The 19,193-nt window shown below is 51.3% G+C and overlaps 1 protein-coding gene across 2 annotated transcripts in view; it reads right to left on the bottom strand.

Moving 5' to 3' along the window:
• CUX1 (cut like homeobox 1) overlaps positions 1-19,193 on the bottom strand; it is a 380,313-nt gene that overhangs the window by 296,872 nt on the left and 64,248 nt on the right. For both annotated transcript variants that reach the window (XM_054167076.1, XM_054167074.1), the window contains exon 2: positions 18,928-19,038. In XM_054167076.1, the coding sequence (XP_054023051.1) occupies positions 18,928-19,038 (111 nt within the window). The remainder of the gene's footprint in view (positions 1-18,927; positions 19,039-19,193) is intronic.

The following is a 19,193-nucleotide window of genomic DNA, read 5'->3' as shown; positions in this document are numbered from 1 at the left end:
ACTATGGTTTGAAACTGGAGCAGAGCAGATTTAAGACTGGACATCAGAGGAAGTTCTTCAGCATGAGGGTGGTGCAATACTGGAACAGGTTGCCCAGAGATGTGATGGAGGCTCCATCCCTGGAGACATCCACGTCAGACTCCATGTGGCCCTGGGCAGCCTGCTCTAGTTGGAAGTGCCCCTGCTGCCTGCAGGGGGGTTGGACAAGATGACCTTGGAGGGTCCCTTCCAACCCAATGCAATCTGTGACTCTGTGGCTCTAGCTCCTGGTCACAGGACACAAAGGCCCTTGGGCCGAACTGGGATCATCTCTGCGTCTGTTGCTTTCCCACAAGGCTTTGAAGCAAGCAAGGGAGGGCTAAGAAGCTGCCAGCCGCTTCTCCAGCTGAGTAGCAGCAGCCACCCAAGAGGTGGTTGCAGGATGCTGTAGCTGTGAGGCGTGCACAGCACTCGGGGAAGGCGCAGGATGAAAGGGCCCTGCACAAACCTCAGATACGATGATTGTTATTAAAGCAGCAATCTGACAAGGAGAGACAGCTCTTCAAACCTCTACAACAGCTGGAGCTGAAGAGATCAGGGAGTCCAACTTGAAAAAAAAAAAGAATGATGATTTGAAAGGCATGTGAGGATTAGAAGTGGCAGCTCTTTTGTGGCTTCGCCCTGGCAGGTAAATTTAGTAGGCTACTTGGATTTGCGCTTCGCTCTCGGCGCCGGCAATGCCCTGCGCAGAGCCTCTGACGGCGACGCAGCGTTTGAAGCTGGGTGGCTACGTTTCACTCGCCCAATTTTACAATCAGTGCTTGAATCTGCTGCTACAACTCTGGGCAGAGAGATCAGAGGCTTATCAAAGAGGCTTGCGTTTCAAAGACAAGCAGCAGCAGCTTTGACTTCGTTCCTCCGATGTTTTAAACGCCTGGAAAAGCAGACGAGCAGCAGCCACCGGGCAGGGCTGCAGGAAGGCTCTCCACCAGCTGTAAACCTGGGCAGTACTCATTGCTTAAGGCTCTGGTTTGGTCTCTGGGGGAGTTTTAGGTTATGCCTTTAAAATTTTTTTTCACAGCTCTTGAGCACAAAAGTAGTAAAATGTAAATAAGTCACTGGTGGGTGTGGAAAGGGAAACACAGATCATGCTAAACAATTCCCTTGGAGAGAGAGTGACCATAAGGCTGATTGCACCAAAACAATCCCATCCCCTCCCCTCCTCTCCTCCTCTCCTCCTCTCCACCTCTCCTCTCCTCTCTTCTTCACTCTGGACAGATACTAACTTGCTTCTGCTTGACCTTGGCTGCATTGTTTTGGTTAAGTCTAACAGCAACTTCCTCTGCTTCTGTCCTTTCTCCCTTCTTTGGAGAAGGGGGTGGGGGGAGGGAGAGAAGAGGGAGCTACTAGCTTCTCCTGGTCTCTTGAGCAGGGGCTCTTGTGCTGTTTGTTAATTGTAAATCCCTGTAAATCCTGTGTGTTTTGAACATGTTCATTACATCCCATTGTAGATTGCAGCTTCCATTTGCTTCCACCTGAGCTGGCCTTGCAAAGTTAATGCAGGGGGGGGGAAATGTCAACCCACCACAGTGTCCTGTAAAAAGAGTGTGTTTAGCAGGGCTAATCCTCTCCACAGGTGAGCTTCATGGATGCTACTGAGAGTACACTCTCAACTGGCTTGTTGCTTTGACCAGCACTGAGTGAAGAACTACTTCAACCAGTCACCCAATTGATTTTTTTGTTCCTGGATTAGGATTTCCTTCCTTTCCTAAGAAATTATAAATCACAGAACCATACAATGGCTTGGATTGGAAGAGACCTCAGAGATCATCTACTCCAACCTCCATGCTGTGGGCAGGGACACCTCTCAACTAGGCTCAGCTGCTCAAGGCCTCATCAAACCTGGCCTTGAACACTTCCAGGAAGGGGACATCCACAACCTCCCTCAGCAACCTGTTCCAGTGTCTCAGCACCCTTGTACTGAAGAACCTCTTCCTCACCTCCACTCTAACCCTGCTCTGCCTCAGCTTCAAACCATTCCCCCTTGTCCTGTCTCCAGACACCCTCAGGAAAAGTCCCTCTGCAGCCTTCCAGGAGGGTCCCTTCACACAGTGCTGTCTCTTCTTCTCCAGGCTGAACCCCCAGCTCCTTCAGCCTGTCCTCACAGCAGAGCTGCTCCAGCCCTTGGATCAGCTTCGTGGCCTCCTCTGGATTCACTCCAACAACTCTGTGTCCTTCTTATACCGGGAACAGCAGAACTGGAGACAGCATTTGAGGTGGGGTCTCAGCAGAGCAAAAGGGGCAGAGTCTTCTCTCTTGCCCTGCTGCAGCCCAGCACAAGATACAAAGCAGCAGTTTCATCTCTTTATTGCTGCTCTTATTTTACCTGCATGGACACAGCCAGTGCCCAGCAAGCCCCAGGTGCTCCTGCCTGCAGTGAGATGCCATGGGCTAAAGGTGCACCACATGCTTGCAGCATGCTGCAGGCCACCTTCAGCTCTTGATGTGAAGCCTGCTTTCAGCATTCACTTGATTGGGAACATTCCTGACCTCAGCACCATCCCCTCCCACCAAGCCTGCAGGTGGACCCTGCTCCCAAGGGACACCATCTGCTCTGGACTGTGACATATCCCCCAGAGAGGGGGCACAGCATGATGAAGGGAGCAGAACACAGCAAGAAAAGAAATCTTGTCAAAGCAGAGTCAACTTCCTCTGTTGGCAGTTCCTCCTTTGAAGCTAGAAATGTGTTTTGTCTGATCCAGCAGGAATGCATTTCAAGAATCCAAGCATTCTTCTTGCTTCCCTTCACACAGAATAATTTTTGGTTGGAAAGGACCTTTAAGATCATTGACTCTAACCCTGAACCCAGCACTGCCAGGTCACCACCAAACCACAGCCCTCAGTTCCACATCTACACAGCTGTGAAGCCCCTCCAGGAATAGGGTCTCCACCATTGCCCTGAGCCCTGTGCCAGGGCTTGACAACCCTTCTGCAGAACACATTGTTCCTCATGTCCAACCTAAACCTCTCCTGACACCACTTGAGGCTGTTTCCTGTCATCCTCTTGACTGTTCCCTGGGAGAAGAGATCAACCCCCACCCAACTCCAGGGAGCTGTACACATCCAGGTCTCCTCTCCAGGCTGAACAACCCTGCACCCTAAGAACTTCCCACACATGCTGCTTGCCACTGATGCCTTTGCCCACCCACAAGAACCAATCTCTGTTACTTTTGATAGAAAGTAAGAGTGGATGGCTACAAAGTGCCACAGGGATGTGCAAACCTGACCTGAGCTCCCCCAGCTGAGCCCTGCCCAGCTGAGGAAGGCTCTGCAAAGCTTGCGGCAGGAGCAGTGGGCAGGGTGTCAAGACAGTGCCCCTGGCATTCCGATGGGCACTGCAGTGATGGAGCAGCTGGGGAAGGTGATTGCAGCCCTGAGCCCACCTCCAGCTTCTTGTCACCACAAACCAAGTGCTGCTTCTCATTTGCCCACTCCAGTTCTTCAGCTGCTAGCCAGCAGAGTTAGAGGCAAAGATGATGATCAGCAACAGGTTCATGTGTCTGATTACCCCTCCAGAGATGTGGCATCTGGAACTTGTGATCCGGCACAGTCCCCAGGCCATGCCCAGCCAGCTGGAGAGGCAGCAGCCAGGGCACACACTGAACTGCATGTGGAAGCCAGGGTCACCCCAGCAGGCATAGCCAGGCCATGCTGCAGGTGCAGACAGGCCCTGAAGTGCAGTGTGAGCAGGGGAGGGTTCAGCTCTTCAGAGCTCAAATCACATCTGACAAAGAGGACCGAGAACTCCTAACACATTCAGGCACTTCTGAAAGCTTCCCCAGTGCTACCTCACGCTCAGCTTGGAGTTACAATGAGCTCTTCCAGCTCCAGAGAGGGCACAAAGCTCTCTTCTGCCACAGCAGCTCATTTGTCAGCATTCAGACTACACCCAAGAATTTCTGTTGTGATATCCTGCCCCTTAAATGGCTTCTGATGCCCCCCACCACTCAGACAAACTGACCAACCTGACACACACTTGGCAACATATTTCACACTCATTTACCCAGAAGGAACCAAAGCAGACAGAAAACCACAGCAGAAGCTCTTAGAAGATCTGATGATGCTGTATCTACATCAGCCAGTTCATGGAACCAGACCACTTTCATTTCTGATCTGAAGCAAGAGATAAACATGAGACACAAAGGCAGTCTTAGGCAGAAGGGCTGAAGCTGGTCCTTAACAGCTTCAATCTTTAGAGCAACAACCAATACACTGATCCTGTGTGTGGTGTGCAGGAAGAACTGCCATGGGGTAACTCCTGCCTTGCACTAATTCCCCCACACAGCAGCCAAGGCAGCCCCAGCTTCACTGCTGAACATGGGGCCAGCCCTGCTGCCTCCCACAACACCTCCCCTGTACACCCTCTGTGTGTGAGCAACAGAAACATAACCACCTCTGTGCTTCAAAAATCCCTGCCATGGTGAGGTTGGATGGGACCCCTGAAGATCATCCAACCCTCTGCTAAAGCAGGGCACCCACAGCAGCTTGCCCAGCAGCACAATGCCCAGGGGGTTGGAAGCTCTCCACACAAGGACACTCCACAACCTCTCTGGGCAGCCTGCTCCAGGCCTCCAGCACCCTCACACCGAACAACTTTCTCCTCTTCACATCCAATCTCCTGGGGTCCACTCTGTGCCCCTTGCTGCCCCTTGTGCTGTCCCTGGGCACCACTCAGCAGAGCCTGGCCCCAGCCTCTTGCCCCCCACAGCTCCTTTAGCTCTTGCTGAGCATTGCTCAGCTCCCCTCTGGGGCTGCTCTTCTGCAGGCTCTCAGCCCCAGGGCTCTCAGCCTTTGCTGCTCCCAGAGCTGCTCCAGGCCCCTCAGCAGCTTTGCAGCCTGCCCTGGACTCTCTCCAGCAGTTCTCTGTCTCTCCTGAACTGGGGAGCCCCGAAGGACCCAGGACTCCAGCTGTGGCCTCCCTAGGGCAGAGTAGAGCGGGAAGGGGAACCTCCCTAGAGCTCCTGCTTCCACTCTCCTGGACACAGAACAGCTGCAAGCAAACCTGAGTGCTTCAGAAAGTGGGAAACCACAGGTTTATGGCTTTAAACAGAGACAAGGTGTGATCACAAATGGTAGCAATGGATCTCAGATGAAAGCTTTCAAGCAGATGAGAAATAGTTAGAGGAGCTGGAACCTGAGTAAGTGGAGTCCCATTAAATTATTCCATCTGCAAGCCCATTAAAAATGCTTAATGGCTCTGTATGGCTTTGCTGCTGCTCGGGTGGGTTTGTGCCTATGCAAGCCCTGCATATTTATTACCAGGGGCCTGATAATGGTTATTAATAAAACTTCTTTTATTTGCATACTGTCTTGATGCTGGCCTAAATATTTACAACTGGGCTATAAAATAAAAGGATCCTCAGAAATGATAAATACAGCAGGAGGGATGCAGCCCAGCTTGACTCTTTGTACTGCTGTGGTGTTGAAAAAGGGGGGGGGGGGGGAGGAGGGAGAAACCCTGGTAAACCTATTTCCTTTTGGCTGTTGGTTTTTTTGGTGTGTTGTTGATTCAGGCCTAAAAAGCACTAATTCTTTCAAAGCTTGAAAGCACCCCATTTGTGCTGAGGAAGTGAGAGGAGCTCCAAGGCTAAAGCGAGCTGGGCTTTGTAATTAAGCAAATCCATAGTTTTCTGCACGTAATTAGGAGCAGTAACAAAAGCTTAGCATTAAAATAGGTCCCCTGGATCCCTGGACTTGTGCCCTGCCAACTAAAACACCTACCCTGAATTCAGTAATGGGTTATGCAAACATAAATTACCAGGCCAGACGTTTTAAGAGGGGGGGAATAGTTGATTTACTGTCACGCTGGAGACAGGGCAGGAGAGAGGCACAATTCCATTTTTCCATATATTCATCAACACTGCAGATGTGTTAATGCCAAAAGAATTCTGCAATCAAAATGAGTCTTCACTGCTCTCTAATTCTCAGCTGGCATTTCAGTGACTTCAGAGTGGTTACCAGGGAAGATTTCTCCTTTTTCCTTCAGTAAGCAAAACAGAATTTTGGGAGGAAAAGAGCTTTCTACAAACTTTTCTCCTCCTTAAACTGCACCTCAAGGCTCCAGCTAAAAACTGGCCAGCAGAAGAGTGGTCCTGCAGGAAGCAAAGCTGGGGGATATTAATTTTAACAGGAAAGGTTTTAATCTAACCTGGAACCTCATCCTTTTTGTTTGGGAGCATTTCGGCTTTGAGCAAGCTGGGCTGGTGGGAGGTGTCCCCTGCTCATGGCAAGGGGTTGGAACTGGATGAGCTTTAAGGTCCTTCCAACCCAACCCATTCTATGAATCCATGAATTTTCACTCAACATACTCATTGTTTGTTCTCCTCTCAAGCAGAACCAACTTTTCACACAGCAATGAGAAGAAATCTCTCCCAAGCAGCAACTATGACTCCCAGAGCTACTCATGACAACCCAATGACTGTAATGGGAACAACAGGTTCCTTCAGCTGCACCTAAAGGACTCTGAGGTGGTCCAGCTGAGGAACCAGAGCAGGTTTGCAGTGTGTCTGTTCACAAAGTGAGAAAGAAAAGCATTACTCAAAGATTAATTGAAGTTTAGACTCCATCTAAATATGAGAAGGAACTTTGTGCTCTGAGGATGGCAGAGCCCTGGAGCAGGCTGCCCAGAGAGGTGGTGGAGTCTCCATCTCTGGAGACATTCAAGGCCTGCCTGGATGTGTTCCTGTATGATCTGCTTTAGGTGAATATGCTCTGGCAGAGGAGTTGGACTCAATCTCTGGAGATCTCTTCCAGCCCCTATGATTCTGTGACTCTGTGATTCTCCTGTTGGTAAACACACAGAGCTCCAGCCTAACACTCAGCTCCAGCCTAACCCTGCTCTCCCTCAGCTTCAAACCATTCCCTCTTGTCCTGTCTCCAGACACCTTCATGAAAAGTCCCTTTCCAGACCTTCCTGTAGGATCCATTCAGCTACTGGAAGGCAGCTCAAGGTCTCCTTGGAGTTTTCTCCAGGCTGAACACCCCCAGCTCCCTCAGCCTGGCCTCACAGCAGAGGTGCTCCAGCCCTTGGATCATCCTCGTGGCCTCCTTGGGACTGACTCAACAGCACACCAGAACTGGATGCAGCATTCAAGGTGGGGTCTCACCAGATAAGAGTAGAAGGAAGGCTGACAAATGCCCTGTAAGATCCCAGGTTTTCTCTCTTCAAGTTCTGACCTTGGAAACCTCCTCCTCTTTCTGACCTCCACTCCCCAGCCCTCCCCTCACGCCGGTCACTCGCTCCGGCCAGCTTCCAGATGGGTCAAGGCTGGGAAGTTCAAGCAAAGGCAAACTTGGAGAAAAACAAACTCTGTGTTGTTCCATTTGGAGTGAGGGCAGAGGTTCCCAGTGGCACCAAATATTTAACAGGAGACTACCCTGTAAATATTTGCTTACAAGTCTGTCCCTTTGTAAACCACAGCAGCAGCACCAAAACTACGCCCTGCCTGCTTCTGGGCAGTGGAGAATGCAGCAAACCCCAAGGCCTGCAAGTGGTGCTGTGAGAAGAAATAATGCACTCTTCAACTGTCAGGCAAGTTGAACCAGGAAAATGCTTCAATAAAACAAATCTAAATTACCAGGAGCAGGTGACTCCAGAGGAATTAATTTCCTCAGCTGCTCTGCTGTGCTGGCTTGAATCCGACGTGCTCCCTTCTGGAATGTTTCTGGCTCTCTTGAATAAAGCAATCACCCATACATTTTCAGCTTTATAGAAAGGCTTCTGAGGTAAATGTGTTGTAGAAAATTGATTTTAAGGACATTTGTAAAGCAAATGGAGAGAGAGAGAGACAGTAACTCCAAGTGTCCTACATCATGTGGCTTCCAATGAAGCCTCTCTGCTGAGCGACCTGCGCTGCATGATCGCTGCTGCTGCTGCTCCAGGGAGTTCTCTTCCTAGGCTCCAGCCCTTCAAACAGAGAGTTTCACAGCTGCACAGTTACCCCTGAAATCCTGCACACCAAGCATCTCCTTTTGGAAAGAGACCTTCCCAAAGTTCTGTTCTCTCAAAATAAATCCCACAGATTCTGCAGCCTGCTGCCCACCTACAGCCGCTGCTGCCACCTCCTCCCTGCTGAGAGAAGCAAAGCTGCTTGCTTTGGGCAAAACAAACCCCAAACCCAGAAAACCTCTCACTGAAGCTTTCCAGTACCTGAAGGAGGCCTGCAAGAAAGCTGAGAAGGGACTTTTGACAAGGGCTGGGAGTGCCAGGATGAGGGAGAATGGCTGTAAGTTGGCAGAGGGGAGATTGAGAGTGGAGATGAGGAAGAAATCCTTGAGAGTGAGGCTGGGGAGACTCTGGCACAGGTTGCCCAGGGAGGCTGTGGCTGCCTCCTGCCTCGAGGTGTTCAAGGCCAGGTTGGATGAGGCCTTGAGCAGCCTGGGCTGGTGGGAGGTGTCCCTGCCCATGGCAGGGGCCTGGAGATGGAGGAACTTTAAGGTCCTCTCCACCAAAACCATTCTATGATTCTATGAACCCAGGTTGCCATTTGAGCCAACAAACTGACCCGGTGTTCAGAGGGAGTCTGGGGACTGCTCACACACAGCAATGAGGTGAGTACAGCAGAGAGTCTCCCATGAAAAAGGTTTGTTCCTGGTGAGGATTTGCTGCTCAACTCACTGGGCTACAGCAAGAACCACTGTGAGCATTAAGCACTGTGCCCAGCAAAGAGCAGGGGGGATGCCATCTGCCAGAGATCCTGGCTTAGCTTTGTTATGGGCGAGAAAGACAATTTCTGTACAAAAGAAAAATTACTAATGTGAAGTAATTACAGTGGTAAGGATGGGCCACATGCAGAAAGCCAGAGGTCAGTTTTATGAGAAAGCCAGAAAAATGCAGCTGGGAATTCTAATTCTCTTCTTGTTCCTTCACCCCCAGCGAAGTGAAAAGGCAGCGAGAGATCAGAGCGCAGAGGAGTGTGGCAGGAACACTGATGCTTTGCCTATTAACTATGAGAACAGGCCACAGCCAAAGAAGCATTAAATAATGACAACAAAATTATTGAGATCTCCTGAATGAGAGACCTCTGGAGTAAGGTCAGAGCTGATTTAACCTAACTGGCTCCACAAGACTGGTGTGGAGATTACATTGTATGACACTGGGACTCTATCATTTTGCTGAAGGAAGCCACATCATCATATGTTCTTCATTTAGCTGCTGAAGCCACAAGCCCATGGAGCACAAATCATCAGCAACGTGGCTCACCTTGCCAGCAGACCCTTTTCAGGCACTGGCAACATTTACTGACACCACTGAAAGGGAGGATGGGGCACCTACACCTCAGGGTCCCAAAGGAGGGAACTCATCTCAGTTCCAAGCCTGTAAGGCAAGTCCCACTTCTCTGCTCTCCCAGCCTGGGGTTTTGTGTTCATGTTTTAACAAAATCTGTACTTAACATTCTGCTGCTGTTTGAAATCCAGGAAGAATCTTACAAACACAAAACTATTTCATAAAAGAATTCCACTTTGAGAATGCTGCACCTCTGACTCAAGTGGCACAGACTCTTCTTGTACCAACTGCTTCACTCCAGGGAAGGCATTTCTTCTTGACAGGGATCTCAAACTCTCCTTTTCCAAGTCATTTGAGAAGAGGAAGAAGGGAGAACCTAGGCTCCAGTTTGCTTCCTCAACTTTTTCCTGAAATAATATTTAAGAAATAAGCCAGGCTGGGAGAGCTGGGGCTGTTCAGCCTGGAGACCTCAGAGCAGCCTTCCAGGCTCCAGAAGAGCTCCAGAAAGGGCTCCAGAAGAGCTGGGGAGGGACTTTGGACATGGGCTGGGAGTGCCAGGATGAGGAACAATGGCTTTGAGCTGGGAGAGGGGAGATTGAGACTGGAGATGAGGAAGAAATTCTTTCCAGTGAGGGTGGGGAGACTCTGGCACAGGTTGCCCAGGGAGGCTGTGGATGTGCCCTGACCTGGAGGTGTTCAGGGCCAGGCTGGATGAGGCCTTGAGCAAGCTGTGCTGGTGGGAGATGTCTCTGCACAGGGTAGGGGCTTGGAACTGGATGAGCTTTAAGCTCCCTTTCAACCCAACCCATTCTATGAATGCAGATAGAAAGGTGATCTCTACACATCCCTTATCAGGCACTGAGCCATTTGCTATTCACAGATTGTCTGAACCACATTCATAGAGCCACAGAATCTGCACCCAGAAGCATCACAGGCCCTGCAGCACAGGCCCTGCACAGAGCTGTATCCCACTGCCCAGTTTGTACCTCACAGTGTCAGCTCTGTTTGGCTGTACTCAGGCCCTCACTTAACCAGGACTCCTCTCTAGTTCTGGTGAAATCCTGGTGAAGGTAGGGGGTAACATGCACACACCATGGACTGTTAGGAACAGGGAAAGTGAATGGAAGACAAGGGGGGGGGGGGTGGAAAGGGAAAGAAGGAAAAAATATATTGAAAAAACAAGGGAAAATAAAGAAACAAATAGAAGGGGAGCAAAAAAAATAAAATAAGAGGGAAAAAACTAAAAGGGCAGGGGGAACTAAAAGAAGGGGAAAAAATACTAGGAAAAAGGTAAACTAAAAGAAGAAGAGGGGGGACAGGAAAGTAAAAGAAGAAGAGGGGGGACAGGAAAGTAAAAAAGGAAAACTGAAAGAGGGTGGGGAGGGGAGGGAAGGGGAGGGAAGGGAACTAAAAGAAGGGGGGAAAGGGAAAGGAAAAGAGCCCAGCTCTAGATGGCAGCAAATCAATATTCACCCCATGCAGAGAGCCCTGAGCACCAGCCCTGCCCCTGCAGTCTGGGTATGCTCAGTGCCTTTTCCAGGTGTTGTTTTCCTGTGCTCACACAGCCCAGCACCAAAGCTGACAGTGCAAAGTCGCTCAGAATCCAGCACAGGTCACTGCCAACAATCAGAAAGAGACCTCCCTCTCTCTCTCTCATTTTAAGAACTAATTCAACCAGCAGAATTAATACTCTGTTTCTTCTCAAAGCCACATTCTCTTCATTCTCCTCTGCTGCAGCCTGGATAATTCCACAGAATGATCCAGAAACAACCAGGCTGAGATTTAAGACTTTTAAAAACTGGAGCCTAATGCCCGTGTTCATTTCCTGTAGGCAGTGAGGACTTGCAACAATAATGACATTTCTGTATGAAAAACAAGACCTTCTTGGCCACCAGGGCACATTGCTGCCTCATGGGCAACTTCTTGCTCCCCAGCACTCCCAGCTCCCTCTCCTTGGAGCTGCTTCCCAGCAGGTCCCCCCTCAGCTGTGCTGCTGCAGGAGGTTGTTCCTCCCCAGGGCCAGGACCCTGCCCTTGCCCTTGGTGAACCTCATGAGGTTCTCTCTGCCCAGTTCTGCATCCTGGCCAGGTCTGGCTGAGTGGCAGCACAGCCTGAGGGGTGTCAGCCACTCCAGTGTCAGTCTGGGGCATCAGCAAACTGGCTGAGGCTCTACTCCATCCCTTCAGGCACAGTGTTGAAGATGTTTAGATTGGATATTAGGCAGAAGTTCTTGCAGTCAGTGATGAGAGACTGGACCAGGTTGCTCAGAGAAGCTGTGGACATCTCATCACTGGAAGTGTTTAAGACCATGCTGGATGAGGCCTTGGGCAACCTGGTCCAGTGGGAGGTGTCCCTGCCCATGGCAGGGGTAGAACCAGACAATCTTTAAAGTTCCTTCCAACTCAAGCTGCTCCATGATTCTGTGCTGAACAAGACCAGGCCCAGTCCCGACCCCAGGGGACACCACCAGCTACAGGCCTTCATTAGACTCTGCACCACTGATCACAACCTTCTGAGCTCTGTCCTTCAGCCAGGTCAACCACAGCAGGACAAAACTGCCCCCGAGCAGAACGGTGCCAGCCGCACACAGACTGCGGCGGCCGGAGCAGCTCTGCTGGCACAGGCACACAGCAGCACTGGGCAGGCCTCAGTGACAGCACTGCTGGCACCCTGCACCACTTGTAGCTCTGTCTGTGCTTGGGGTCAGCAGGCAGCCACCTCCATGCAGGCACTGTTAGGACAGGATCTTCAGCAGCTCGTTTCATTTGCTTTCTGGCACCTTCCAGCACTGCATTCTGCAGAGCACACTAAAGCTGTTTGCTGAGGACCTACTTGTGTTGCCCATGTCTACAGTTCAAGGTTCTCCCATGTCCTCCCACAGCTCTGCTGATCCAATCTTTACTCTGCTTCACAAAATAGAGGTGTTAAGTGGAGCATTTAAAGGCAGCCTCGATTCTACATCTCACCAGCACAAGCTGGCAACAGAGATGGGCAACAGTGAGGAACCCCCAGTGCAGCTCAGCACCAGGACAAAGCAGGGACTGAAGTTCCAAGCTGCCAGGGTAACCTCCTGGATCCAGATGTGTGCTGCATGCAGGTGCCTCACCACTGCCTCACGTTTCAGAGCTCATGCTCTCACACCAGGAACCAGGATTTCATTCAGGGGGAAAGCTGCTGGCTCTTGGCAGCTCCCTAGGGGAGGTCAGAGCCAGGTGGGGGTGGGATTTCTTCTCTTGGGCAACAGCACAGGAGCAACCAGCCTCAGGTTGCACCAGAGGAGGTTTGGGTTGGACACAAGGCACAATTTCTTCCCCTAAAGGGCTGTCCAGGCCTGGCCCAGGCCCACTGGTGGAGCCCCTCTCCCTGGGGTGTCAGGGCCATGGAGATGTGGTGCTGAGGGCCATGGTTTAGTGGTGACCTGGGCGGTGCTGGGTTAATGCTTGCACTTGAGCATATCAAAAGGTCTGTTCCAACCCAAACTATTCCATGACTTCATTTCCCAGAGCAGCTGGCCCAGGCCTCTCAGGCTGCTGTTTTGCCTTATGCTCAGTTCAATGCCCCATGCTTCAGGTAAGCCAGGTAAGAACCACCACAGCCCAGTGTTACCTGGTTTGCATGGCTGCACCACACAGCAGGGCAGAGCTAGAGGGTAAAGGGGCTGAAGGATCCCAGCCTTCCCTCTGCAGGACCACTGAACAACCACACATGATTGATTTACAAAGTCTGAGCTTGCTCAGTTAGCTGCTTGCTGTCTGTGTCACTGTTGTTCTTGGCTAGTTTAAAAGCAGGCACCACTGAAAGCATCAGAACAGCTTCTCAATATCTAAATCAGAACCAGGGTAAGCAAAATGGAGTTGCTCAGCTAGGAGTCTGGAGAGACAGAAGGCAAAGCCATCAGCTTTAGGAAGTGTCTTCACTTTGTACCACAAATTATCAACCCTTGCAACAGAACATTGTTCAGAGACTGAAAAAAGAAGTAATTCATGGAATGGTTTGGGTTAGAAGGGACCTTAAAGCTTATTCACTTCCAGCCTCCCTGTCATGGGCAGGCACTCCTCCCACCAGCACAGCTTGCTCAAGGCCTCATCTAGCTTGGCCCTGAACACCTCCAGGCAGAAGGCAGCCACAGCCTTCCTGGGCAACCTGTGCCAGAGTCTCCCCAGCCTCACTGTAAAGAATTTCTTCCTTTCCAGTCTCAATCTTCCCTCTCCCAGCTCAAAGCCATTGTTCCTCATCCTGGCACTCCCAGCCCTTGTCACAAGTCCCTCCCCAGCTCTCCTGGAGCCCTTCAGGTACTGGAAGGCTGCTCTGAGCTCTGCCTGGAGCCTTCTCTTCTCCAGGCTGAACAGCCCCAATTCTCTCAGCCTGGCCCCACAGGGGAGGTTCTGCAGCCTCTGATCATCTTCATGGCCTCCTCTGGAGCCTCTCCAGCAGCTCCAGGTCCCTCTTGTGCTGAGGGCCCCAGAGCTGGAGGCAGTGCTGCAGGTGGGGGCTGAGCAGAGCAGAGCAGAGGGGCAGAATCCCCTCCCTGTGCTGCTGCTCTCCCTGCAGCTCAGCACTCAGCTGGCTCTGGGCTGCCAGGGACCACTGCTGGCTCCTGGGGCATTTATCTTGTGTTTATATTCAAAGATGGCCAAACTTTAGCTTCTTCACAGTAGAATCAGCACATGAAGACATGGTGAATTGGACTAAGAATTTCAGGGAGGTTAAAATGCCCCAGAAGCGTCACAGTTAGCCACAACACAACTGGAATTACCCCTCAAAGTGAAAAAAAGCTCCTCTGCTGCAGAGCAGCAGCCTACATGGTGTGTTTTGAGATGTCTTCCAAGCAACAGCCATGGAAAATCGATGTTTCAAGTCATCTCCTCACCAGCCTCAGCCTTCCACAGTAGCTGCTCAGGAGGAAACAAGTTGAGAGAAGACTCTGGGGAGACCTTAGAGCTGCATTTAAATATCTGACAGAGACCTACAGAAGGCTGGGGAGGGACTGGTTCCAAGGGCTTGTGGTGATAGAACAAGGGACAATGTTTTGAAACTGGAGCAGGGCAGGTTTAGGTTGGACACCAGGAGGAACCTCTGCACAATGAGAGTGGTAAAGTAGTGGAACAAGCTGCCCAGGGAGGGGGTGGAGGCCACATCCCTGGAAACACTCAAGGTGAAGCTGCCCTGGGCAGCCTGCTCCAGTTGGAGATGTCCCTGCTGCCTGCAGGGGGCTTGGACAAGATGCCCTCTGAGGGTCCCTTCCAAGCCAGTGCAATCAGTGAGACTGAAAATACCCCACAGCAGGTCTGTTGTGACCCTCAGAATGTGTGAGGAGGTAAAAAGAACTTCCTGCAGTAGCAGGAACTAAGCCTCCTTCCTAAAACCTCCTGCATGGAACAGCCACCACTGCACTCTCTGCTCTCCTAAGGTTCCCAAACATGAGAGAATTCTTCCCACAGCCAGGTCCCAGCAGGCCAGGTCAGAAATAGCATTTTAACATTTTTAAATACCAGAAGCCCTGGAACCCTTCCTCTAAACATGAAAAGATTTGATTTCTTTTGCAGCAATTTGATCACTTGCAAGGAAGGCAGAAATGACCCAAATAGAGCTGTCACTTGTACTAAAAGCAGCAGCAGCAGCCTCACCTTCAGCAGGCAGTTCTCAACTCCTCCTCTGCCACACAGCAGGCTGCTTTCAAGCAGGCATTATGGAAAGGCTGGAGGACATCCCAGCCAGCAATGGACAGCAGAGGCAGGACAAGCCACACTCCAGGGGCAAATACAGGTTGGAGAACAACACAGGGAAAAGCAACTTGAGGATCCTGGTGGACAGCAGGATGCCCATGAGGCAGCAATGAGCCCTGTGGCCAAGGGCATCCTGGGGTGCATTAGAAGGGCTGTGGTGAGTTGATGAATGGAGGTTATCCTGTCCCTCTGTTCTGCCCTGGTGAGACCACACCTGGAATATTGTGTCCAGTTCTGGGCCCCTCAGTTCAAGAAGGACCTCAGGGAGCTGCTTGAGAGAGTCCAGCACAGAGCCACAGAGCTGCTGCAGTGGAACATCTCCCTGTGAGGCCAGGCTGAGGGAGCTGGGGCTTAGCTTGGAGCTGAGGAGCCTGAGGGCTGCCCTCATTGCTGGGGATAAAGATGTGCAGGGCTGGAGCCAGGCTCTGCTCAGGGATGGCCAAGGACAGCACAAGGGGCACTGGAGGCAAGCTGGAGCAGAGGAGGTGCCAGGGTCACAGGAGGGGAATCTTTGTCCCTGTGAGGGTGCAGAGCCCTGGAGCAGGCTGCCCAGAGAGGTTGTGGAGTCTCCTGCTCTGGACATATTCCAAACCCAGCTGGCTGTGTTCTGTGTGCCCTGCCCTGGGTGACCCTGCTCTGGCAGGGGGTTGGACTGGATGGATCTTTTGAGGACCCTTCCAAGCCCTCACCTTCTGTGACTGACAGTGAGAATGGCTACAGCAGAGGACAAGAGAATGCTGCATTGGGCTAAACCAGCACTGCCCTGACAGGGCCACAGCAGAACAAAACAAAACCAGAACAAAGCAGAACTGTGAAACAAATCCTGGCACTGAACAATTCCATCTCTGTGGCTTTGGGTTTTTTTAAGACCAAGAAAGTCATTAGTTCATCATGGACAGATAACTGGAGCTGCACACTGAGTTATTTATGTATCTGGACAAGGGCTCTGCTCCCACAGCCCTCTTTTTGGGGATTAAAAAGAGCACATTTGATGATGTAGCAACATAAATGTATCCACTGGGGAATGCCAGCAGCTCCCAGCTCTTCCTGTCCACCAAGGATGTGTTCACCACACCAGGGAGCTTGGCAGACAAAATTGCAGTTGCAGAGAGAATCAGGCTGAGCAGTTCCCGGCCCTGTCTTGTCATTTGCAGCTCCCTTCCAAAGCTGCCTGATCTCAGAGGAGGGTGCAGGGAATTCCCTTCTGGGGAGTGCAGAGAACAGCTGAAGGTGAGCACAGAGTGCACAGCTTCAGCTTTTGTGGAAGAAATTCTTCCCCATGAGGGAAGTCATGAGGTGAGACTCTGGCACAGGTTGCCCAGGGAGGTGGTGGAAGCCTCATCCCTGGAGGTGTTTGCAGCCAGGCTGGAGGTGGCTGTGAGCAACCTGCTGTAGTGTGAGATGTCCCTGCCCATGGCAGGGGGTTGGAGGTAGCTGAGCCTTGAGCTCCCTTCCAGCCCTCACAATTCTGTGATTCTAAGAAGGAACTCAGTGAGGTTTGCCAGCAAGGTTGGACACTACCTCACTTGGGGTTTGCCTCTTACATCCCAACATGAAACACCTTGGCCAGGAGAAGGTGACCTTATCAGAGCTTCTATAGGTGAGCTGCATCCCCCACGCCTCTGAGGCAGGAGCTCTCACAGCTGGTGGTCATAGTTCAGGTCTCTGCTTCCAAATCTTTGACCCCATTTTCATTCTGAGAGGAAGCAGAAGTGGAGTTGGATTGTGGGGCTGGTCAGAAACAAGTCTGCAGAATGGAGCACCACAGGAAGGAAGAGAGATAAAGACTACTCAAAATCTGCATGCACACTTGGGAAAGAGATGGCTTTGGAGGAGCCCTGGGACTAGGGCAGGGATCATCACCCCTGCAATCAACACTGCTGAGGCTTCACCTCGAATCCTGGGTTCAGTTTTGGCCCCCTCACTCCAAGAAGGACAGTGAGGCACTGGAGCAGGTCCAGAGAAGGGCAACAAAGGCATGGAGAACAGAGCTGGGGAGAAGCAGCTGAGGGAACTGGGGGTGTTTAGGCTGGAGGAGGGTGAGGGTAGACTTCATCTTGGCCAACCCCCTGCAGGCAGCAGGGACACCTCCAGCTAGAGCAGGCTGTGCAGGGCCACATCAAGCCTGACCTCGAATGTCTCCAGAGACAAGGCTTCAACCACCTCTCTGAACAACCTGTTCCAGTCTCTCATCACTCTCATTGTGCAGAACTTCCTCCTGATGTCCAACCTAAATCTGCCCTGCTCGTTTCAAACCATTGCCTCTCATCCTATCACCACAGGCCCTTGGAGATGGTCCCTGCCCTGTCTTTGTGTAGGTCTCCTTCAGGCACTGGAAGGCTGCTCTGAGGTCTCCCTGAAGCCTGCTCTTCTCCAGGCTGAACAGCCCCAGCTCTCCCAGCCTGACCCATAGCAGAGGTTCTCTGTGATGAAGGCTCCAGAGCTGGACACAGTGTTCCAGGTCAGTCCAGTGCTCTCAGAAAGCACTTGTAAGGTGCAGTGTTGGTTGGTTTGGGTTTTGTTTCTCCCCACAATAACCTTCTGTTCCACAAAACTGGCCTGAAGAGCTCACCCTGAAACACATCTGTAGAGAGGCTGGCAGCTAGGAGCTGATAGCTGTACCACGTGCTCAAGAAGTTGTCATTTTCCTTATGGGAAACAAGGGCAGAGGAAATGCAAGTTGTGTACTGTCAAATGAACTTCTGCTTCCAGCAGACAGAGTGACAACCTGGCCCCAGAAATCAATTTCTTTTCTGGATTTTAATACAGAGTCCTACATCCTCCACATTCTTTCACTCCTCACCTTCCTCCTCTTCTCCCCCACAGTTTGCTCTCTCCTGCAAAGGGAATCAGCTCAATCCTCACCCTCCCAGAGCTGCTGCATTCATGTTCTTTTGCTCTATGTTCAGTTCCTTCAAAGCTTCAGCCTCCCAAACTTTTTTCCACAGAAAGTGAGCTGATTGCTGCCCCACAAAACCTCCTCAGGCCATCAGTTAAACATTCCCCTTTGCCCAGAGGTGAATCCTGCTCTGACATTTCCTTTCCCATCTCTGGGTCAGATCCTCCAGCACCTCTCCCTCTGTACCAAAAGGATGCTGCAAAGCAGCCTCTGCTGCTTGAGAAGCAGTAACAAAGGTTAGAAGAGCTGCCTGCTGCTTCTCTCCCAGGAAGGGCCTTGGCAGGAATGGATACTTGTGTCTCAGGAAGGGGCTCTGAAAGCCTAGAACAGGCCTGGAGGAGCAGAAACAGCCCCACAACACAAACAGGCTGTACACATTGCTCTGCATCCACCACAGGAGTCTGTGATGTAACTCAGCACGCACAGACACACAGGGAAGAGCTCAAACACTCCCAGTGCCCTACAGGCAGCATTCACCGACCCAAGGGCTGCCCAGCACTCCTGGCACCTTCCACACAATACCAAGCAACACACATCCTCCAAGGGGAGTCTTCCAGAGAGCTCAGCACTGCCCTTGGTGCATTTCCAGAGCAACCAACAGCAAAAGCTCATTTGATTTTTGACTGAGAGCTCAGCATCTCTGAAGCTACTCCCTTGATACAGATGTGCCTGGGCAGTGCAATGTTGCCTGCTCCATCCAAGTGCTGTGAGAGTTTGGATGAGTGAGGAAGACCTTTGGCAACTCTCCAGGTTTTAGTTTATTACAAAATCCAGAGCAAGCCTATTTGAAGGCTTCCTCTAAGGTCACCCTTCCTCTAAACCCCATCCATTCCTGTTTCAGGATTGACAGGATACAAAGGCTGCTGGAAGAGAAGCCACCAGAGATAAGCACCCTGGCCACCACGGTGGCTTTAGACAGAGACCAAACCCATGGAAACAAACCAGTAAGAGCAAACAAACCCCAGAACACTTCAGGAGGCCTAACAGCAGAGACTCCTGCAAGGTAGTGGGCAGGCAGCTGCAGCTTTGCTCCTTACCTCTGGAGTGTTTTTCTTGAACTCCCGACTTTGCTCGATGAGTTTCTTCCTGGACTGCTCACTCTCATCCTGCCGGTTGGCCAATATCGTTGCTGTGGCATCAAGCTCTCGCTGCCGGGGACAAAACACACGACAAGGACTCTGGTCACAAGCTTGTTCCTCACAGGAATGAAAAGAGAAGCTCATGTGTGCATCACAGAATGGTAGGGCTTGGAAGGGACCTCGAAAGATCCATCCAGTCCAATCCCCCTGCCAGAGAAGGGTCA

This window comes from Dryobates pubescens, chromosome 13 (genome assembly GCF_014839835.1).
Source record: "Dryobates pubescens isolate bDryPub1 chromosome 13, bDryPub1.pri, whole genome shotgun sequence".
NCBI classification, from domain to species: Eukaryota; Metazoa; Chordata; class Aves; order Piciformes; family Picidae; genus Dryobates; species Dryobates pubescens.
This window is presented reverse-complemented; position numbering and strand designations above follow the sequence as displayed.